Source organism: Pituophis catenifer, unplaced genomic scaffold (genome assembly GCF_029215685.1).
Source record: "Pituophis catenifer annectens isolate HBS135680 unplaced genomic scaffold, rPitCat1.0.hap2 SCAF_10, whole genome shotgun sequence".
In the NCBI taxonomy this organism is placed as follows: Eukaryota; Metazoa; Chordata; class Lepidosauria; order Squamata; family Colubridae; genus Pituophis; species Pituophis catenifer.
In genome coordinates, this window is record NW_027256890.1 from 7,970,477 (window position 1) to 7,994,071 (window position 23,595).

The window sequence follows — 23,595 nt, forward strand, 5'->3', positions numbered from 1 at the left end:
CAGTTTCTGAATCTCTTTCTAGCAAAACATTATAAAGCCTTTTGATATGCATTGGACCTTTCTCTCTTATATGTCTAACCAATTCTTCCTCATGCAACATAATACCAGTTTTTTGGTCCAGTATATCTATTTCCTTACAGTAGTATATCTCTTTTTTTTTTATTAAACATGAAACTCAATCAACTGAACATTTAAAAATGTATCGCAAATATCATTGACTGGCGCTGATGGTTGATCCGGGTTGCTGCCAGCGTCCTAGGTATCAACCAAGTACCTTCTTAAGATGTACGATGTTCCGAGTAGCGCAGTTTTTTTGCAGTTCCGCTGGTGTTATTACAGGAAGCTGCAATTTGTTGATGTATTTTGTAAAATTCTTGGACATGGTACCAAGTGCCCCGATGACAATGGGTATCACTGTTACATGTTTCATCCATAATCGTGTAGTTTTGATGGCTGTTGTTGTTGTTATTGTTATTTCATTTTTTTTCCCTTCTTGGTCTTCCTTTCCTGCCTTCTTCTCTTTTACTCCAGCTGTTTACAGCTAAAAGCCGTCCCTCCAGCACCCTGGATCCCGAGCTGATGTGGAATCCAGAGATCTTACCGAGGGCCAGCCCCGTGACCATGACCAAAGAATACTCCTTTTTGCGAACCAGTGTCCCGCGAGGACCGAAAGTGGGGAGTTTGGGCCTCCCAGCTTCCTTGAAAGAGAAAAAAAATTCCAGATCTTCCAGAACAAGCCGGATCCGGTCGCTGGCAGATTATCGAACGGAAAACCCAGACGGAAGTGCCAGTGGGACCGTCCCGGTGGCCGATTCCTCGGGCGGGTCTCTGAAACAGAACTCAAACAGCCTGACCTCGGTTGTGTCTTCCATCAGCCTGACCCCCGATTCAGATGACCGATTGGAAACTTTGTCCTTGGCGGGAGACAGCGTGTCAGAAATGGATGGCAGCGAAGCGGGAATGAGGCTGGATGGCAACGAAAGCGACAGCTCGACCTACAGCAGCGTGTCAGGAAGAGGCCTCACTTCCTCCAGCCCCAAAAGCAAGCCGGGTATGGCCTTCACCATCAACGGACAAGAGGTCCCGTTAGATGCTGTTGGACAGTTCCCTTCCATCAGGGAGGTTCTGCAGGCTGCCGCAACAGAGCAACGGGCTCAGGAACAGGAACAGGAAGTCAATGGGGAAGCCAGAAGCCGGCGGGACAGTATTTCTAGCAGGTAAAGCTGTTTTGGTATCTTCTCCAACTCTGAAGGTTCCAGCTTGGACACTTTTGTCCCAAAGGTGCTTTTTTCAAAAGGCAACTGGACTTGGTTTGTTTCTCCTGGAAACAAAGAAAGTTCCTTCCTGCTTTCAGTTCTGAAGGAGCTTCTTGGATGAGAAGACATTTTTCCTTGAAGATGTTCCCCTTCTCATCCAAGAATCTTCTTCAGTTCCGTTCTTCTCATCCAAGGAGCTTCTTCAGTTCAGTTCCGTTCTTCTCATCCAAGAAGCTTCTTCAGTTCCATTCTTCTCATCCAAGAAGCTTCTTCAGTTTAGTTCCGTTCTTCTCATCCAAGAAGCTTCTTCAGTTCAGAACTGTTCTTCTCATCCAAGAAGCTTCTTCAGTTCAGAACTGTTCTTCTCATCCAAGAAGCTTCTTCAGTTTAGTTCCGTTCTTCTCATCCAAGAAGCTTCTTCAGTTCAGAACTGTTCTTCTCATCCAAGAAGCTTCTTCAGTTTAGTTCTATTCTTCTCATCCAAGAAGCTTCTTCAGTTTAGTTCTATTCTTCTCATCCAAGAAGCTTCTTCAGTTTAGTTCTGTTCTTCTCATCCAAGAAGCTTCTTCAGTTTAGTTCCGTTCTTCTCATCCAAGAAGTTTCTTCAGTTCAGTTCTGTTCTTCTCATCCAAGAAGCTTCTTCAGTTCAGTTCCGTTCTTCTCATCCAAGAAGCTTCTTCAGTTCAGTTCCGTTCTTCTCATCCAAGAAGTTTCTTCAGTTCAGTTCCGTTCTTCTCATCCAAGAAGTTTCTTCAGTTCAGTTCCGTTCTTCTCATCCAAGAAGTTTCTTCAGTTCAGTTCCGTTCTTCTCATCCAAGAAGCTTCTTCAGTTCAGTTCCATTCTTCTCATCCAAGAAGCTTCTTCAGTTCAGTTCCGTTCTTCTCATCCAAGAAGCTTCTTCAGTTCAGAACTGAAGGAAGGAAGGAACTTTCTTTGTATCCCAGACAAGCTAAATCCAGTTGCCTTTTGAAAAAGCACCTTTTCAACAACCATGACCTGGATGACGGAGAATCTCCATAGACGTCATGGATTCTTGCCTTGCATTTGTTTGATCTGCTAAAGAGCATCTTATTTTTTTTGTAATTGGCGCAGCTTCACAAAGTGTGCATCTGTTTTGTCTCACCCCAGCATATCCATGGAAAGTTCAGTCGCAGGAACCCACGATGAGCTGCTCCAAGTCCTCAAAGAGAAGATGAGGCTTGAAGGACAATTGGAGGCACTGTCATTAGAAGCCAACGAGGTACAAAAGGATCTTCTATTTAAAAATTCATTCTCCAGAATTAAGAGAAGCATATCAATGGTCCTATAGGTTTAAGGATAAATTATGTAATATATCGGGTAAGGAGGGTAGCATTTCAGGTCATTGTTGATAGACCTAGTCTTACCTGCAGATCTCAAAACCTCTTGAGATGGTAGAATCTTAAACTGGGAAGAGGCCATTTTAGCCCCAGGGTTCCCTTTGCTTCCAGGTGCAGGAATCCCAATGAAAGCATTCCCAGGAGACGGGGGTTTAGCCTTCCTATAGAGTGAATGTGAAAATAATACAGGGTGGTTTGTGATCTTGATGGTGGTTTGGGGATCCACATCTACTATCCACCTGTAAAAATTCCTACTGAAGAGGTGCCATGGACAAGATATTTGGTCTTGTGTCCAAAACATGGAAGGTGTTATAGAAGGTTTTGAAGGCCCACCTCAACCCGCTTTTGATGATGACACCTATGTCACTCTGCCTTGCTTTGATAGAAAATGTGACACCAGATTTATCTTTGTGTAGGCCCTCAAAGAAAAAGCAGAATTGCAAGCCCAGCTGGCTGCGGTCCAGATGAAACTCCAAACCCACATGGAGCATTCACAAACCAGCCAGCAGAAGCAGGACTCCCTGAATTCAGAGGTGGCTACCTTGAAGCAGTCCTGCTGGGACCTGGAACGTGCCATGGCTGAGCTACAAACCACCTTGGAGACCAAGAACGCTGGCTTGGTTGCTTCCCATAATGACCTGCAGTTGGCAGAAGAACAGTACCAGAGACTGATGGGGAAGGTGGAGGACTTGCAGAAGAATGTCCTCGGCAAGGATAGCATGGGTGAGTAGCACACAAGCAGAGTGTCTTCAGTCCATCTGCTCTTGCGTGAGAATCCTACAAAGCGTCAAGTCCCAAATAGATTGATTGTAACCTGACCGCAAACCACCTTCTTCGTGAGTCTGTATTGAAGAGATAGAAATCAGAAAGATCACAAATCTTTCTGGTCCATCCTTTCTTAATTATCATGTCTTTGGTAGGTGGTAAGATGATGACTTTGTCAGGGTTCCAAGTAATACACCCATAGTAAGCAGAACTCCGAGGCAAGCAGGTTCCTCGAAGAACAGGTTTATTGGACATATCATATTAGCACAGACTGGTGAAAACCGACTCTAAAAGTTCCTGCGGTTTTCACCTAATTAAACGTAAAAGTTATTCCCCCTTTCCCAAACAATCAGTCACATGGTCCAATCAAGGTGCTGTCTGGTTGCTTGGAAACTTCACTCCTCCTCTTTTCAGCCAGCTGGGGGGAATGTCTTTGGTTCTCAGGGGAAACTATTTTGTTTTGGCTACAAAACCCCAGCTATCTCTATTCCCTGCTCCCTATCCCTCAACACCATTGTGGCAATGCTGAAGCCTCCGAGATGGCCGCAGTCAGGCCAGCTTCAGAGTTGACAGACTTCCTGTGGAGGTCCCAAAGATACTTTCTCCAAAAGGCCACTGTATCTGAGGAGGATACAGAAGAAATTAAAAGACGCTTGTTCCTGGGGAGGAAAGCTGTGGCAAAGTTAGACAGCATTCTAAAAAGCAGAAACATCACCCTGCCAACAAAAGTGCATATAGTCAAGGCGATGGTTTTCCCAGTTGCAATGGATGGCTGTGAAAGTTGGACCATAAGGAAGGCTGAGTGCCAAAGAATGGAGGCCTTTGAACTGTGGTGCTGGAGAAGATTCCTGCAAGTCCCTTGGACTGCAAGGCGATCCAACCGGTCAGTCCTAGAGGAGATCAACCCTGCCTGCTCTTTAGAAGGCCAGATCCTGAAGAAGAAACTCAAACACTTTGGCCACCTAATGAGAAGGAAGGACTCCTTGGAGAAGAGCCTAATGCTGGGAAAGATGGAGGGCAAAAGAAGAAGGGGACGGCAGAGAAGGAGGTGGCTGGATGGAGTCCCTGAAGCAGTCGGCGTGAGCTTAAATGGACTCCAGAGGATGGTAGAGGACAGGAAGGCCTGGAGGAACGTTGTCCATGGGGTCGCGATGGGTCGGACACAACTTTGCAAGTAACAACAACAACATTTGAGGATACAGATAAACTCCAAGTGCTCTCTTATCTGGAGAGGAATTCAGAAGATGAAATGGAACACATATAAAAAGAAAAAAAAAGAGAAGTCAGAGCGAGATAAAGGGTTGAGCAAAAAGTTGTTAGAAAATGGGATCCTAAAAAAAAAAAAACAAAAAACAGAGGAAAAACAAACAAACAAGAATATCCAGTTGCCTTTTGGAGAAAGCTCCTTTGGGACAACCATGGAGACGAGAACGATTGAGTTTCTCCATAGACACTTCCTGTGGAGGTCGTTTCATGACTGTGGAATTATACTCTAGGAGAAGTCCATTCAGGAGCTTCTTTGTGCTTTGATGACCTGTTCCATTCCATTATTTTAGACTTTCCCCGGCTGTGGTTTTGAAAAATATACTCCCTTGTTTGGCCTATTTTATTTGCTTTTCAATGAGCTACCCTGGACTTTTCAAAAGAAGGAATAAGTGGTGGGACTCATCTCTGGGGGGTGGGGGGGGATGAGTCTGCCTATGGAGATGAGGTGGACCAGTTGCTTTCATGGTGTGGAGACAATAACTTGGTCCTTAACAACAATAAGACCAAGGAGTTTATAGTGGATTATAAAAGGAATAGATCAGACATCCAGCCCTTGGCTATCAATGGAGACCGAGTAGAGCAAGTGGCCAGTTTAAAGTTTCTGGGTGTTGTCATAAAAGACGACCTGACCTGGGGCGCTCACATTGCAACACTGATCAAAAGGGCCCCAGCAGAGATTATACTACCTGAGACTTCTCAGGAAACAACAACTGAATGAAAAACTGCTGGTGACCGCTGCACCATAGAGAGTATTTTAACTTACTGCACCTGTGTATAGTTTGCCAATTGCACAGTGGCAGATAGGACAACGCTCCAGAGGGTCAACCTCATTGCCCAGAGGATCATTGGTTGCCCTCTCTCCTCCTTGGAAGAGCTTTATAGCTCCCGCTGCCTTAAGAAAGTTCAAAACATTCTTAAAGATCCATCTCATCCTGGGCACCTTTTTTTTTTTTTTTTTTTTGAACTATTACCATCTGGCAGCCGGTACAGGGCAATAAAACCAAAGACAAATAGGCTGAAAAACAGCTTCTATCCCACAGCAGTAACTATATTGAATTCTACTGTCTAGTGCAATATTAATGCAATGTCAGGGGTTTTCAATTCAATTGTATAGAATGTGAAGGATGTGTGTTTTTGTTTTATCTTTTTATAGTTTTCTTAGGTGTGATGTACACGGAAGATGGCATTTAATTTTGTTGTACGAGGTGCAAGTGACAATAAACTAAATCAGGCCATTGCTGTCGATAGCTACAGATGGCGTTTCATAACTCTTCCCTTCCTTTGTTTTACATTTTTCATCCTGGCTTTTTAGTTCATGATCTCCGGCAGCAGCTCTCCTCGTTACAAAGCCAACTCCAGCAGGTCGAGCTGGACCGTGCATCCTTGACCGGTAAGCTGAAGTCATCGCAGGCAGAGATCGCATCCCTGCAGAAAGTTCGGCACTGGTACCAACAACAGCTGACTGTGGCTCAACAAGCGAGGATTCGTCTGCAGAGCGATATGGCCAACGTAAAGGTAAGCACAGCTTGCTTCTCTCCCTGCTCCCATTCAGTACCCAGACCTGATTTCCCTATGTGCGGTATTACCAGTCGTGGGATGCTGCCGGTTTAACAACCGGTTCGGCGATTGTGTGCTTCGCTGCGCGCGCATGCACAGTTTTACAATTACTAACCTTCTGTATTACCACTTGGGAGTAAAACAACTGAGGCACGGTAATCCGCTCTGCCATGCCAATCAGCTGAGAAGATAAAGGTAAGTAAGGTGGGCGGACGGACTTGATTGTTGGAGCGAACCGGTTTGCTCCCAGCTGATCGTTGGAGTTATTGGTTCTCCCGAACTGGTCGAATCCCATCCCTGGGTATTACCGTGTTAATTCAATAGATCCAAAAAGAGATTGGCTGATTGTGGTTTCAAACGGTGTGTGTGTGTGTGTGTGTGTGTGTGTCTCTGTGTGTCTGTGACAATCATTGGTTTCAATGGGAAACAATTTTCTGCAGGTTTCTCTAGATGTGATGGGATGCATTGAGGAGGTAGAGGGAGGGGTTGGATTCAACCTGGATATTATGTGTGTGAGAAAGAGGGTGAAGACAGCCTCTCCCAAACACTTCCCAGACTATATTGTAGAGTCATAAGAGTTAAGCCTGGTAAGAGTCCGTCTCTAGGTGCGAAACAACAGAAGAACTCAACTTGGAAGGATCACCCACTGGATGTCATTCTTGGTTTGGGTCGTGACACATGTTTGACTCTAAGCAAACAAGTTGTAGACCAGTGAGACTCTAGAAAGAGTGCAGAGAAGAGCAACCAGGATGATGAGGGGACTGGAGACTAAAACATGAAGAACGATTGCAGGAACTGGGCCTGGCTAGTCTAGTGAAGAGACAGACCAGGGGAGACATGATAGCATCTTCCAATATTTAAGGGGCTGCCACAGAGAGGAGGGGGTCAAGCTATTCTCCAAAGCACCCGAAGGCCAGACAAGGAATAATGGATGGAAACTGATCAAGGAGAGATTTAACCTGGAAATAAGGCGGAATTTTCTGACACTGAGAACAGTCAACCCATGGAATAGAAGTTGCCTTTGGATGTTGTGGGAGCTTCATCACTTGAGACTTTCAAGAAGAGACTGGGCTGCCATCGGTCAGAAATGGTGTAGGGTTTCCTGCTTGGGCGGGGGGTTGGACTAGATGACCTACAAGGTCCCTTCCAACTCTGTTAATCTGTCTGTAGAGTCTTCCATACCCGCCACAATGAAGGCTATTCTTATTCCTCCTTGTTCGTTTCTTTAATTGGTTTATATGGCCATCCACCCATCTCGCAATGGCATCTCACTTAGAGAGCTAACTCCGGGCACACTCGCGACGATATAAAAACGCATGAGAGCAACACCAATCGGCAATAAATGGCTGCTTTGAGTCTCTTTGTAAAGGGCATCTGAGGCACAATTACAAGCCATATCGCCTTTTAATCTAAAGAAAAGAAGGCCACCAAGTATAACCCTTAATAGCTGGGAATTGATTTCTTCAGATGTCTCTAAACACAGTCCTTTCTCTCCCTTTTTCCCCAAGGCTGGACAGATGACTCAAGTCGGCCTGCTGGAACATCTGAAGTTAGAGAACGTAACCCTGTCTCATCAATTAACGGAGACGCAGCATCGATCGATCAAAGAGAAGGAACGCATCGCCGCGCAGCTGCAAAACATCGAGGTAAAGACGACAGAGGTTTCTCTACGCAGCACAGGTTTTCCGAACGAGGCCTGTTTGATTGACAATCCTTGTAAATCTGCATAAATGCAGAGCCAGTAGTGATAAAAACTACCAGTTCAGGCGAATAGGTAGTAAAAAATGCTTTTAAAAAGTAAAAAAAAAGGTTCCAACGATCGCATGGCACAGCTGTGATCGTTGGAATCTTTTTTTTTTTTTTACTTTTTTAAAGCATTTTTTTACTACTGGTTTGGGCGAATAGGTAGTAAAAAATGCTTTAAAAAGTATTTTTAAAGGCCACGCCCACCCAGTCACATGACCCCCACCACCAAGCCACGCCCACCAAACCGGTAGCAAAAAAAAAATTTGCATTTCACCACACCGCATAAACGAATAAGGAATCGGTTCTCAGGAATATCCCAGCCTCTAAACATTTTGTTAGATTCTAGAATGAAATACAAAAATACAAAAACAAATAGGAGGACACAGCGGGGAGGGGAAGGGGAAAGAAAAGTGAGGGGTGGAGAAAAGGCATTGACTTCCAACTCCCTCTGTTGCAATAGAATAAAGCTTTAACAATGAACCTCAGCTTTTTAGTTTTCCATAAGAATATAAACTATGGTAGCCATTTCTATAACAACAATTTTAATTGGTAAAACCCAAAATCGAAGTTTCATTCTTTTCCACCTCAGGCACAAAATCCAGAAGTGGTTTCCAAGTAGAATCAAAAGTTACTTATGTTCTTTCCTTTGATCCAAATGGTCAATTTAGCCATCGCTGCCAACTCCATCAACTTCTGTAAGCCATTCATCTTGAAATGCCCTTCCATTTTTGTGCATATGGTAGTCTTGCTGCCATCAACATATATAAGATCGAAGTTCCAAATTCCCCCCCCCCCCCCAAGTCTTTTTCCACTAACCGCAAAAGAAAGCTTTCTGGTTTCATCTTGATCTTCGGTTTAAGAATTTTTGGTATTAAAATATGAATCTTACGTTGTGACCTAGGCCTAAGTAGTTATTATCAGACACAATCAGTCCTAAACAAACATATTTTATTACAACAGCTGAGAATTGCTTCATTCTCAGTTTAGTCCAAATTAAGTCCAAAACTAATTCTTCATAAACAGTCCTTTGGCCTTATCACCAACCTTTGTCTTTGGCACCCTGCCAAAGGCTTTTCTTGGCAAAAATTCAGAAGCGAGAGATGCTGACAAACAAAACATAGCAACGTTGCTTTCCTACAAAGATCCCAAGAGCTGTTAGTGCTCTTTTAAGCCGCCTGGGAGGGGCCAATCATCTCCTGGCCTTACTCCCGAGTCGTCCTTTTTGCTTTAGCTGCTCTTGCCTTCTGGCAGATCTGCGCATGCATGCATTAGGAACAGGCTCCTCCTGTTCCTCTGCCTTTCTGCTGTCCGACTCTGGAGGCTCTGGAGTCCGCGCATCGCTCCCAGATGGCCCTGGCCCCATCTCTGCCTCCGACGCAGAGCCCTCGTCCGGGCCTTCCCCTGACTCCAAGACTGGCCCATGTTCCTCCCCAGCCTCCTCACTGTCCGACTCCGCTGCCAGTTCCGCAGGCTGTTGGGAGACCACAACATCTTACTCCAAAACGTCTCAGGAACGTGCATCTCTGTATCTTATTTCTCACTCATGCGGTTCTTATTTCTTAGCATCGCCTTGGCACCTGTTACCACCGTTTTTAACAACTTCTGATGCTTCTGCACAGGCTGACATGTTAGACCAGGAAGCAGCCTTTCTGCAGATCCAGGAGGCTAAGAGTATGATAGAAGACGACTTGCAGAGGAAACTGGAGGAGTTTGAGGACGAGAAAGAACAGCTTCAGAAGATGGCTGATTCGGCAGCATCATTGGAACAGGAGCTAGAAAAGGTACAAAAGTTTTGTGCGTTGCATTACAACCAAAGATGTGTGACTCTCATGTAAAGGTTGAGGTTGATTCCTGTGATGGAATGTAGTCTGGATTCCCAGGAGTGTTTCAGAGGACTTAAGAGGCAACTCAGTTCAGAGACAGGATGTTGTAGCAGATAATTTTGTGTACTACGCTTAGGTCAGTCCGAAGGTGGCGTAGTTCTAAGTTGTCCAAGCCCAAAATTTCAAGCCTGGTGGCATAAGTTATTCGTTACTCCCATATAACACCCCTCCTGCATGAGCTGCACTGGTTACCAGTGGTTCTCCGGGTCCGCTTCAAGGTGCTAGTCCTCACCTATAAGGCCCTTCATGACTTAGGTCTGGGATATTTGCAGGACCTTCTCCTACCTGCCTCTCACCGTCCTGTTCGCTCACATAGGTTGAGCGAGCCAATGTCGTCTTGCTGTGCCCAGGGGTAGGGCGTTCTCTGTGGGTGCTCCCACCCTCTGGAATGAATTACCTACTGAGCTCCGGACGGCTCTTGATCTCCGCTCCTTCTGTCGGGACTTGAAGACTTGGCTTTTCAAACAAATAGGCTGAGACTGATTCCGGGCTTTATTATTTACTACTAATTAATTATTTGGATTAAATTATGATTTTATTGTACTTGTTTCTTAACTTGTGTTCGCCGCCCTGAGTTCTTTGGGAGAATGGTGGCATATAAATACATGTAATAAATAAATAAATAAATAAATAAGGTATTCTGTTGCAAGCAGAGGAGTGGAGAACTCTTCTCGTGAAATACCTCTGGACTCGCTCAATCGTATTTATGTCCGATATACAGTGTGGATTCCAGGCAGACGAGCTGTATTCCAGAATTGGTCTAGCAAAGGTTTTGTATGCCCTGGTTTGCAGTACAATATCACCGGAGAAGAAGGATGCCTGCTTTTACCTTGAGAGGAGATCACGGTGATGGTGAACTTCTTTGTGTCCTTGGCCCAGGTCAAACTAACGCTTCAACAGCGAGACGTCCAGGTGGAGACCCTGCAGCAGGAACAGCTGGATCTCATGAGACAATTGACCTCCGCCCAAGAGACGTTACAGACCCGAGACCAAACCGTGGGTGAGCTTCAGGTGCGCTACGACGAACTGGAGGCCAGGTTGGCTGAACTGCAAGGAGAGGCCGCCTCGAAGGACGACTCCATCCGCTATTTGCAGAACGAGAAGATCGTCTTAGAGGTTGCCCTGCAGGTGGCAAAGGCAGGACAAGAAGGACTCGAAGAGTCCATCCAGCATTTGGGAGGCCACACCGAGGCGGCCTCAGATGTTTTGGAGCAGCTCAAGCAAGACATAGCCATCAAATCAAGTCAGGTATAAATTTCTCCATTTAACCATCCCTTTTTTCTTTGGTGCTCTTAGCTATTACAGGTAATCCTCGACTTACGACCCACAATTGAGCCCAAAATTTATGTGGCCAAGCGAAGACAGTTCTTAAGTCAGTTTTGCCCCATTTTACACCGTTCTTAAATGAATCACTGCAGTTGTTATGTTAGTAACATGGTTGTTAAGCGAATCTGGCTTCCCTATTGTTGGTCAGAAGGTCGCAAAAGGGGATCACATGACCCCGGGACACTGCAACCGTCATAAAGATGAGCCAGTTGCCAAGCGTCTGATTTTGATCACATGACCGTGGGGATACTTCAACAGTTGTCAGGGTAGGGTAGGGTAGGGTAGGGTAGGGTAGGGTAGGGTAGAATAGAATAGAATAGAATAGAATAGAATAGAATAGAATAGAATAGAATAGAATAGAATAGAATAGAATAGAATAGAATAGAATAGAATAGAATAGAATAGAATAGAATTCTTTATTGGCCAAGTGTGATTGGGCACACAAGGAATTTGTCTTTGGTGCATATGCTCTCAATGTACATAAAAAGACAAGATACATTCGTCAAGAATCATAACGTACAACAGTTAATGATAGTCGTAGGGTACAAATAAGCAATCAAATCATACTAGGAAACAGAATATAAATCGTAAGGATACAAGCAACAAAGTTACAGTCATGCAGTCATAAGTGAGAGGAGATGGGTGATAGGAACAATGAGAAGACTAATAGTAATAGTAATGCAGACTTAGTGAATAGTTTGACAGTGTTGAGGGAATTAGTTGTTGAGCAGAGTGATGGCGTTCGGGAAAAAACTGTCCTTGTGTCTAGTAGTTCTGGTGTGCAGTGCTCTATAGTGTCGTTTTGAGGGTAGGAGTTGAAAGAGTTTATGTCCAGGATGCGAGGGGTCTGTAGATATTTTCCCAGCCCTTTTTTTGACTCGTGCATTATACAGGTCCTCAATGGAAGGCAGGTTGGTAGCCCTTGTTTTTTCTGCAGTTCTAATTATCCTCTGAAGTCTGTGTCTCTCTTGTTGGGTTGCAGAGCCAAACCAGACAGTTATAGAGGTGCAGATGACAGACTCAATAATTCCTCTGTAGAACTGGATCAGCAGTTCCTTGGGCAGTTTGAGCTTCCTGAGTTGGCGATGGTCATAAGTCACTTATTTCAGTGTCGTTGTAACCGTGAGCAGTCACTAAATGAACAAGTCGAGGATTACCCGTATTGCCTAAAACGATGGAAATTTAAATGTTGGGTCTCCTAGATTGAGTCCGTCTTCATGACTCTGCAGGAGATTTTTCTTCTTTTGTTCTTATCCAACGTTTCCTCTTTTTTGTTCTGGTAGGTGGAAAACCTGCAACAGGAAAGTGCAAATCTGAAGAAGCAAACCCAGAAAGTGAAGGAACAGTACCTTCAACAGAAGGTCCGTATGCGTGTTTTTTTCCTAAATTTTCTCACTCTTGGAAAAACTGGAAAATATGAAATGTTTCATCCGTGCTTGCATCTTAATTGTCACGGTCAAATTAATCATGTCTCCCCTAGTTCTTCTTTTCATTAAACTAGACATTCCCAGTTCCTTCAACCGCTCTTCATATGTTTTAGCCTCCAGGCCTTTGATCGTCTGAGTTTCTCTTCTCTGCACTTTTTCCAAAGTCTCCACATCTTTTTTATAGTGTGGTGACCAAAATTGGTTGCACTATTCCAGGTCTGGCCTTACTAGAGTTTTGTAAAGCGGCACTTATGCTTCACGTGATCTCAATTCTGTGTCTCTGTTTATACAACCCAGGATTGAATTAGCTTGCTTGGCTGTTGCCGCACATTGCTGGCTCATATTCAAGATTCATATTCTTCTTATTGGATCTCCCAAAAGTGTTTTGGACTTGCAAATTTCGCACATAGTTACACCATTTTAAAGCAGTTGTATTTTTTTTCCCCCTGGGACCCCAACTGCCAGTTTTGCTGCGGAACAAGAGTTTGATAATCCCGTAATATTTTCCATCAAACGGTTCTGTTTGTTTCTTCACCCGCAGGTGATGGTTGAAGCCTACCGCCGAGACGCGCTTTCCAAAGACCAGCTAATCAGCGAACTGAAGTCCACAAAGAAGAAGCTGGATGCCGAAATCAAAGAGCTAAAGCGACAATTCCTTCAGCTTCAGGGTGAGAAGAAATCCACGGAGCTGGAGAACTCCAAGCTGGCGAAGGATCTGACGCAGATTCAGCAGCAGATGGAGGAACTGGAGAGCCAACTCCAGCTGGCCCAGAAAGAACGAAACGACATGGAGATGGAGCTACAGGTGGGAAGGAAAGCTAAATTTCAGAAATCAATAGAAAAAAAACGAGACGTTTCTGTGGTTTTTCCCTCCTTTTTTAAAAAAAAATTGTTCTTTTTTTTTCATAATTAGGGGTAGATTGTAGGGGTGACACCGAAATATAATTTAATTTTATCATATTTTATTTATCTCTATATTAAATTATTGTGTTTTTATTCCGATTTCACTTTAAACTGCATTTTATTTCAATTTCATTTTGAATTGTATTTTATTCCAATGCCATTTTAAATTGTTTTTAATCAGATTTTAGTAATAATTTGTGTCTGGAACTCTGCACTTTGATATGGCCCAAGGGCTAATCAATAAAGTAAACTAAACTATACATAATTCAAAGTGCAGGCAAGTCCTCGACTTATAACATTTCATTTAGTCACCGTTCCAAGTTACAACGACGCTGAAAAAAGTGACTTGGGACCGTTTTCCACACTTATGACTGTTGCAGCACCCACATAGTCACATGATCAAAATTCGGACGCTTAGCAACTGATTCGTATTTATGACGGTCACAGTGTCACAGTGTCACGTGATGCCGTTGGGTGAGCTTCTGACAAGCAAAGTCAATGGGGAAGCCAGATTCCCTTAACAACCGTGTGACTAAACAAATGCAACGATTCGCTTAACAACGGTGGCAAGAAAAGTCATACAATAATAAAATAACTTTATTGTCATTGTACGTGTATACACAGGATACCCATACAACGAAATTCACTTAACACCCAAAGACCAGGTCTAACACACAACCCTAACCCTATCCCCAAACACACTCCCACCCACCTCAATTCTCCACCCCTAAACCACCCAAACATCCACACAACAGACCAAGTAATGCTGTCCAACAGCTCACTGATGGTGGCCCTTTAGTTCATTGTTGAGTGCAATGATAGCTCTGGGATAAAAACTATTCAGAAGACGTGTGGTCCAAGTTTTAATGGTTCTGTATCTTCTGCCAGAAGGCAAGAGTCCAAAAAGATTGTAAGCAGGATGGGAAGAGTCTCTGAGAATGTTATGCAACTTTCTCAAACAGCGAGATTCGAAGATGCCGTCCAGGGCTGGTAGCTGGAGTCTGATGATATTCTGGGCAGTTTTAATGATTCTCTGTAGAGCTTTTCTGTCCGCTAACAGAGCTGCTCCCATACCATGCAAGAATGCCGTATGTCAGGACACTCTCAATGGTGCTGCGATAGTAGGACAGAAGGAGATGCTGAGATAGATGCTGAGATAGATACAATGGGGCAAACTCGCTTAACAAAATGTTTTCCCTTAGTGACGTAAATTTTGGGCTCAGTTGTGGTCGTAACTCGGGGACCCCCTGTTGTTTCTCTAAGCCAGGCTTGTTCCTAAATAGGTAAGCTCACTGCATTAATAGTTTGTATCGTTTCAATTTTTCTTTCGTGCTTTTTTCCAAATTTCCCAGTCTTTGAGGTTCGACCAAGAACAGATGTCGGCTCTTGTCAAAGTAAATGAAGACTTAAAACGACAAGTGGACGAAATGCAACAAGAAACAAAGCTGTGAGTATAGCTTGCGTTGGTTTACCTGAATCTTAACACCTTACCTACATCCGTTCTTAGGTAGCCTGTTTAGCCTTTTGACCATTGCAAAACTTGAAGGACGAAGTGAGGCATGTTATGTAACGCTGTTGATTCTGTCCTAAGAATTGTACATTGCACACGCCCTCATTAGTTGGCGTGTTATTGTGACATCGTGCTTTACAACCTTGCCACCGTCACTAAACGAACGGTTGTATGTCAAAGACTACCTGTATTACTAACTGCTCACATCGCATTCGGAATCTTAGTGGACAACCAGCTAAATGTGAGCCAGCAATATGCGGTGACAGCCAAAAAATCCAATGCATTCCTATTGCATTAACAGAGGGATAAAATCAAGATCACATGAGGTACTAATACCACTCTATAAAGCCTTTGTAAGGCCACACTTGGAATCCTGCATCCAGTTATGGTCACCACACTATAAAAAAGAGATTGAGACTCTAGAAAGGGTGCAGAGAAGAGCAACCAGGATGATTAGGGGACTGGAGACTAAAACATACGATGAACGGTTGCAGGAACTGAGTGTGGCTAGTCTAGTGAAGAGAAGGACCAGGGGAAACATGAGAGCAGCCTTCCAATATTTGAGGGGCTGCCACAGAGAAGAGGGGGTCGAGCTATTTTCCAAAGCACCCGAAGGCCAGATAAAGAATAATGGATGGAAACTGAACAAGGAGAGATTCAACCTAGAAATAAGGAGGAATTTTCTGACAGTGAGAACAATCAACCAATGGAACAGAAGTTGCCTTCGGAAGTTGTGGGAGCTTCATCACTGGAGGCTTTCAAGAACAGATTGGACTGCCATTTGTCAGAAATGGTGTAGGGTCTCCTGCCTGGGCGGGGGGTTGGACTAGATGACCTACAAGGTCCCTTCCAACTCTGTTAATCTGTAATTAGCACCGAGGCGCTTCCAGGTTGAAAGGATTATCTGATGACATCACCGGGGGGGATCCCCAGTTGGGCTCCTTTCATGTTCCCGGCAGGAGCTGGAATGAAAGGACGGGAGCTCGCCCCATCCCACGACACCACTCGGGTCTCAAATGCGAGCTTGCTGCTCGTTCACCAGCGTCTTAATTGTTAAGCGACCACAATAACCACAATTGCGAGCCATTGTGCTCCTTTACTGACTGCCCTTTGCTGTTGGGTTCCCTTTGTAGGGCCATTACCGAACAGAAGCAGAAAATGAAGAGGCTGGGTTCCGATCTGAGCACGGCCCAGAAGGAGATGAAGGCCAAGCACAAAGCGTATGAGAACGCCGTTGGTGTCCTCAGCCGGCGCCTTCAGGAGGCCCTTGCTGCCAAGGAGTCGTCCGAAGCTGAGCTGAATGAACTCAAGGCCCAGTTCTCCGAGAGTGAAAATAACCATGCTAGCCTGGTAAGCAACCTCCTTTCCCTGATCTTCTAAAACCGTGGCGCTCTTGTTCGAGCGGGGACACTAACCCAGAATGTGCCTCTGGCCTTCAGGAAAAGATCCGGACGCTGGAGGCGGAATTGCAGTCTCTCACCCACAGTAAGATGGTTCTCGAGAAGGAGCTTCAAGAAGTCATCTCGCTCACCAGCCAAGAACTGGAAGAATACCGAGAGAAGGTCCTTGAGCTTGAAGATGAGGTAATGGCTAAATGGCTTATTGCAGGGGTGCCAAATTCGATTTCATCGAGGGCCGCGTCAGGGTTGTGGGTGGTATTCAGCCAGTTCGCACCGGTTCGCCCGAACCGGTAGTGGAAATCACAGGTGAGCCCGCCCACTCACCCTGGCTCTATGCCATCCTATTTAGGCACGTTTTTGAGGCCGGGCGCACGCGCGGAAGGCGCACGTGTGAGCAAGGCACATGCACTGAAGGCCGGCCACATTTGTGGAAGGCAAGCACACATGCAAACCAGGCACATGTATGCATGAAGTGAGCGCGCGGGCGGTGAACCGGTAGTAACATAATGTGAAACCCACCGCTGGCTGTGGTTGACCTCGGGGGGGGGGCCGGACGGATGTGGCCGACTGGGTGAGCATGGCTAGTTTGATGCCACTCCCCAAACTGTGGCATGTTTCCTCTTCGTATTGGGTAGACCAGGACGGCTCCGTGGGCCGGATCCAACCACATTGCGGGCTGGATCCGGCCCCCGGGCCTTGAGTTTGACACCCCTGGCTTATTGAGTTGCTCCGCCGTCTGTTGTGTGGATGTTTGGGTGGTTTAGGGGTGGGGGATTTGTGGTGGGTGGGAGTGTGTTTGGGGGTTGTTATGTGTGTTGGTCTTTGGGTGTTAAGTGAATTTCATTGTATGGGTATACTGTGTATATATGTACAATGACAATGTAGTAGTAGTAGTAGTAGTAGTAGTAGTAGTAGTAGTAGTAGTAGTAGTAGTAGTTGTTATTAACAAGCATAGTGCAACTGGTTTGACTCCTCGATCTCGTGTGGGTTGGTTAGTTGGTTGGTTGAGTTGGATACGGCCAAAGGGTTGCTTGAAATCGTTGAAGCCATTCTTGATTCTTGATAAGGAAGGACTGTAAGGAGTGAATGTCAGTGTCAAGTTTCCGAAAGATGCCCTAATTAATTCATGAGCCATGATCCAAACTTCAAAGGAAATATATTCATTTATTAGGAGCACCATTCCGGCAATACTGGGATGCAGTTAGGACTGACCCCACGTAGATTTACGTTTCCCTATGACCCTGTCTCTCCCCTCCTCTCTGGCCATGTCATAAATCACATTCTCCAATTAACCACTTTGGCTGGTTGTGAAACCTAACACCCTCCTTCTGATTGCGGTCAGGAAGAATGTATGGAATTCACTTCGGTTCTGCCTCCCTCCTGCTCATGGCAACTTGAAAGCTTTGCAAGTTGACAGTCAGCACATTTGGCATTTTCCATTGGCCAACTCAAATCCTTTACACACACACACACCCCAATTCCTGAAAATGGCGGAGCTAGCCGTTGGGGCAATTAGTCAACTCTTAGCTGAGTTAGGTTGAAAACTGTGGAGTCGTTGTTGCTCTCTGAGCTGGGTTGTTTTCTTGCAAACGTTTCACCACCATACTGTGTGACACCATCAGTGCTAGAAGGGAGTGGTGTTTAGGGAAGAGGAGGAGGACTGTGGGGTCCTTGTTGCTCTCTGAGCTTGGTTTTTTTCGCAGACGTTTCATGACCCAACTAGGTAACATCATCAGTGCTAGAAGAGAGTTGAGTTTGTGTATATGCAAGTTGTTGCCCTATTAAATTTTAAAACGCAAGTATTTCCCAGAGCCTAAGAAAAGAAAGAAATGGGTCCCTGGGAATCATTAACCTACTTTATCCCTCTCGTCTTCAAAACTAAGTGTTGTCTCTAGCCATCCAAATCGTCAGTATCTTTTTTTATTTTTTTAATTGAGAATGCAATGCAGTGTCTTTAATAAGAAAAAATATTTGTTTGTGTGTCCACGCAGCTTCAAGAAGCAAGAGGGTTCCGGAGGAAGATCAAGCGCCTGGAAGAGGCCAACAAGAAGCTTTCGCTTGAACTAGAACACGAGCGGGGAAAACTCACCGGCCTTGGCCAGTCCAACGCAGCTCTGCGAGAGCACAACCGCATCCTTGAAGCGGCTCTGGCCAAGAGAGAGGCGGATTTGGTGCAATTGAATCTCCAGGTAGACTTCTCCTTCTTCTTCCTCCTTCTCCTCTTCTTCCTCCTTCTCCTTTTCTTCCTCCTCCTCCTCCTTCTTCTCTTTCTTCTCTTCCTCCTCCTCCTTCTCTTTCTCCTTCTCTTCCCCCTCCTCCTTCTCCTCTTCTTCCTCCTTCTTCTTCTCTTCCTCCTCCTCCTTCTCCTCCTCTTCTTCCTCCTCCTCTTTCTCTTCCTCCTTCTCTTCTTCCTTCTTCTCTTTCTCCTTCTCCTCCTCCTCTTCCTCCTCCTTCTCTGTCTCCTCCTCTTCCTCCTTCTCCATGAAAAAAGCACTTCTCTTGTCTTTTTCCATTATTATGAAAACTTCTCCTCCTCCTCTTTCTCCTTCTTCTATTTCTCCTCCTCTTTCTCCATTGTTATGAAAACACCTCTTTCTCCTCCTCCTCCTTTATGAAAAAAAGGAATAGGATTATCTTGAAACTCAAAAAAAAAAGAAAAAGTGTTATTAGCCATCAAACCTAAAAAATATACTTTTCCCAAAAGGTTTCCACAATTTTGGCCACTACTGTAATCATGACTCCATCTGACCTCCTCCTGCAACTTTCCGAGTGGATGGTTTCCAGATGTTTTAGACTAGTGTTTCTCAACCTTGACAAGGTTACGATGAGTGGGCTTCAACTCTCAGAATTCCCCAGCCAATCACGAATTGGAGTCCCTACCTCTTAACCCTTCCAGGATTCAGACACACTCCTTTAGACCAGGGGTGTCAAACTCAAGGCCAGGGGTCTCGATTCACCAGCGGAGTGCTTAGATCTGGCCCGCGGGCCGCCCTGGAAACAGCGAAGGACCAGCCTGTGGTGCCTCTGCGAGCAAAAATGGACCTCCGTTTTCGCTGGCAGAGAGTTGCAGGAGGCTGTCGCAGCCGAAAACAGGTCAGGAGCCTGTTTTCGCTGGCAGAGTGCTCGGGCCACCACTGGTGCCCCCAACACCAGTGACGTCAAGCTGGCCACACACACCCTGGCCAGCCCCCCACCCCCCAAGGTCAAACACAACCCTGATGCGGTCCTCAATGAAATCGAGTTTGACACCCCTGCTTTAAACCCCAATACTAGCGCCAAGGCAGGTCCTTTGTCCTGTGGACGAATTAAATAATAACCGAGTGCAGAAATAAACAGTGCTGTCAGGGTTCCAAGTAACACTCCCAACGAAAGAAGACTCCGAGGCTTGAGTTTCCTCAAAGTTCCATTCTATTAGAGATGTCATATTGGCACATCTGGGAAAACCCGAATTTGAGAGCTTCCATGTTTTCCCCACCCAAAGGAAAGTTCAAGTCCCTGCCCAGTACCCACATGTCCTTCACATGGTCCAATCATCCACCATCCAAATTGGAGATACTTCCCAGTCATCCTACTCCAGGTGCCAGGGCAATGTGTCCTTGACTCTCTTGAGGAAGGAATGTTATTTTGACTACATATCACCCATACTCTATGCAGTCCCCCCTCCCATTTTCCCACAGTAGAAAATGCGGCAGGCCTGAAGGCCCAAATGGAAAAGATGGCTTCCAGATCTGACAGGTGCATTCTCTGCTTTGTGATCTTCCCCATCTTCCAGGTCCAGGCGGTTCTAAGGAGCAAAGAAGAAGAAGATCAAAAGATGAAGCAGCTGATTCAGACTTTGCAAATGGCTTTGGAGAAGGAAAAAGCCAACGTTCTCAGTCTTAAGGAACAGGTACACGTCCTGGCTGAAAGCGTTCAGAGCTCGGTTAAGGACTTCTTGGGTGCTTGGTCACCTCTGGGCAGGAGGTCAAGATGGTTTACGGTATAAATGAGTGACTTTGCCTAGAATTACTGTGAACATTGCCAAGATGTGAGACTTGGAAATGCGGTGTTGTGCAGGTTGTTGTGGCCCATCGGCTGCCAGCAGAGCCAGAAGCAGAGTCAGATGAGGAGGAGGTTGAGGGGGAGCCTGGGCCAGCTTCAGAGCCTTTGGAAGGCTCTGATAAGGAATCAGCACGGGAGACAGAGGCAGAGTCGGGGGCTTCCATCCTCCCCCAGGTGGAGAGGCAGCTGTCTTTGGGGCCTGAGCCGAGTGAGGGGGAGGAACAGATGGGGCCCATCCCAGATGTGTGTATTTGTGGAGAGGAGAGCAAAGGAAAGCAATAAGCCGGCTCTCATGGAAAGGCAGATGCTAGCCAGCCTCTCCCTGGCTGGGAAATAAATAGGAGGGTTTGGAAGTGGCTGGTTGTCAGAGACAACCGTTAGTTTCTAGTATACAGCAAGCAATTCGGATTCCTTGGCTAAAAACCCAGGCTGGGTCAGAACACAGATTTAGCCTGATCAGGTATACCATACAGGGAACAGAACCTGATAAACTAACTCTACTTTATTGTAAAGCAACCTTGACAGAATCTTGCAAGTTTGAAAGTGCAATTCTCCCACCGTCTCCTTTACAGCCTGGGAAAATAGGGTCCTGAATCTCTTGCCCCACCCATTATGCAGCTGTGGGCTACACTGCCTCTTATCTGACCATTTCCTAAGCAGCATAGACTGTCCTACAAATGGGTTGGACTTCAACTCCCAGAATTCCTACCTAACCTTCTAGTGTGGGGAGCTGAAACCTGACCCCATCTGTAGGGCACCGAGGTTGGGAAAGGCTACATTTTGTCAGTGTGGTAATGATGCAATGTGCTGTGGCAGGTTACGACGACAAAAGCGGAGTCAGCACACAACCGTCGGCATTATAAAGCTGCTGCCCTGGAACTTGGCGAGGTCAAGCGAGAGCTGCAAGCCAAAGAAGTCCTGATCGAGGCTCTCCAGGCTGAAGTCGACAAGTTGCAGTGAGTGTTTAAACCAAAAGGAAACCCTGATGTTTCTAAGGCAGTGTGCATTTGGCTGCCTTAGTTGTGTGTGAACTGTGCAAATGAGGGGAGGGAACCTTGTGTACCTGGGATAATGAGCTAGAGAGGCAACTTACAGAAGGACTGGTAGAACCTGTGGGAGGAGGAGTTAAAAGAGGTATCAGCCTGGAATCCCTACGTAGCCACACGCGAACTAAGTCCAACTGTTGTGGTCCACCAGCAGCCTGTGGAACTGGCAGCGGAGTCAGACAGTGAGGAGGCTGGGGAGAACAATGGGCCAGTCTTGGAGTCAGGGGAAGGCCCAGACTAGGGCTCTGCATCGGAGGCAGAGATGGGGCCAGGGCCATCTGGGAGCGATGCGCAGACTCCGGAGCCTCCAGAGGTGGATAGCAGAGAGGCAGAGGAACAGGAGGAGCCTGTTCCCAGTGTGTGCATGCACAGAGCTGCCAGAAGGCAAGAGCAGCTAAAGCAAAAAGGACGACTCGGGAGTAAGGCCAGGAGATGATTGGCCCCTCCGAGAAGGCTTAAAAGAGCAGCAACGGCTCTTGGGATCTTTGTAGGAAAGCAGCGTTGCTACATTTGTTTCTTGTTGGCATCTCTTGCTTCTGAACTTTTGCCAAGAAAAGCCTTTGGCAGGGTGCCAAAGGAGACAAAGGTTGGTGATAAGGACGAAGGACTGTTTATGAAGGATTTGTTTTGAAATTAATTAGGGCTAAGCTGAGAATGAAGTAATTCTCAGCTGTTCTAATAAAATATGTTTGTTTAGGACTGATTGTGTCTGGTAGTTATTACCAGACCCAATCAGACCCCTCAACCCCTCCTTTGAGTGCCATTGACCCTTACATAACTTCTAGCAGGTGCTAACTGTGACTTGAGAAGATTCACCTAGCAACATAAATTTTGGGCTCAATTGAGGACTATCTATAGCCCATATTCGTTAATGCTGTTGGCCAGTAGTTTCTGAGAACATCGATGTTCTCAAGGTGATTTGAGTCTCTTTGTCTGTTCTAGGGCAGAAGATGGAAAGCACTCCGAGGAAGTCTCTCAGATCCAGCGAGAGCTTGTAGATGCTCGGTCCCAGCTTCAGCTTCTGCAGAAGCAGCTGGATGATCAACTGGACAAGCAACCTGTAGAAAACCAAGAGGTGAAATCTCGGTCTTGGCCTTTCCTTTCCTCCTTGATGGGCATTTGGGCTTTATGCGTGCAGTAGGAAAACACTGAGGGAACAATCACCAGTAGAAGAAAACAATCACCAGTGAAAAGGAAGTTGGGTGGAAGAGGGAAAAGATCTGAATTAGTGAAGAATCTATGTTGCAACTTCATTGGAAATGTTCGGTGTGGGGTCCTTAGTGCTCTCTGAGCTTCCTTGTTTTCTTGTAGACGTTTCATTAACCAAACTAGGTAACGTCATCAATGCACTGATGATGCTACCTGTTTGGGATGATGAAACATCTGCAAGAAAACAAGGAAGCTCAGAGAGCACCAAGGACCCCTCATGTCAACCCTGAGCTACAGATATTCTCCTTTATTAATGTTCAGTGTATTCTGAAAAGGCATATCAAAGCTGGAAAAAAAACAACAGAAGAAGGGCAATCCATAATTATTTAAACTTTCCCTTTAAGTGTACAAGTTTACACAGGAACGTGGTGGCTCAGTGGCTAAGACGCTGAGCTTGTTGATCGAAAGTTCGGCAGTTCAGCGGTTTGAATCCCTAGTGCCGCGTAACGGGGTGAGCTCCCGTGACTTGTCTCAGCTTCTGCCAACCTAGCAGTTCGAAAGCAGGTAAAAAATGCAAGTAGAAAAATAGGGACCACCTTTGATGGGAAGGGAACAGCATTCTGTGCACCTTTGGCATTTAGTCTTGCCGGCCACATGACCATGGAGAGGTCTTTGGACAGCATTTGCTCTTCGGCTTTGAAGCGGAGATGAGCACCGCCCTCTAGAGTCGGGAACGACTGGCACATATGTGCAAGGGGAACCTTTACCTTTACCTTTAAGTTTGGATTTTTAACAGGTGGGGAAAAGACAAAAGCATTGTTAAGCATTTTGTTTTCATTGTCCTATTATAGCCTGTCAGTATTTGGAATCTGAATATAGGGATCTATTTGCCCTGCCCTATATAATACGTAATAAAATTGTAGATCTGGCTGCCAGAAAATGCCTCCTGGCTCAGTTGGCA

At 45.7% G+C, this 23,595-nt stretch overlaps 1 protein-coding gene across 2 annotated transcripts in view; it reads left to right on the top strand.

Moving 5' to 3' along the window:
• Nucleotides 1–23,595, top strand: part of GOLGA3 (golgin A3) — a 45,089-nt gene that overhangs the window by 10,967 nt on the left and 10,527 nt on the right. For both annotated transcript variants that reach the window (XM_070950483.1, XM_070950482.1), the window contains exons 4-19: nt 532–1,217; nt 2,386–2,497; nt 3,032–3,338; nt 5,959–6,161; nt 7,712–7,849; nt 9,569–9,730; nt 10,712–11,080; nt 12,442–12,519; nt 13,127–13,390; nt 14,841–14,935; nt 16,132–16,348; nt 16,438–16,581; nt 18,390–18,587; nt 20,171–20,287; nt 21,256–21,395; nt 22,428–22,560. In XM_070950483.1, the coding sequence (XP_070806584.1) occupies nt 532–1,217; nt 2,386–2,497; nt 3,032–3,338; nt 5,959–6,161; nt 7,712–7,849; nt 9,569–9,730; nt 10,712–11,080; nt 12,442–12,519; nt 13,127–13,390; nt 14,841–14,935; nt 16,132–16,348; nt 16,438–16,581; nt 18,390–18,587; nt 20,171–20,287; nt 21,256–21,395; nt 22,428–22,560 (3,363 nt within the window). The remainder of the gene's footprint in view (nt 1–531; nt 1,218–2,385; nt 2,498–3,031; nt 3,339–5,958; nt 6,162–7,711; nt 7,850–9,568; nt 9,731–10,711; nt 11,081–12,441; nt 12,520–13,126; nt 13,391–14,840; nt 14,936–16,131; nt 16,349–16,437; nt 16,582–18,389; nt 18,588–20,170; nt 20,288–21,255; nt 21,396–22,427; nt 22,561–23,595) is intronic.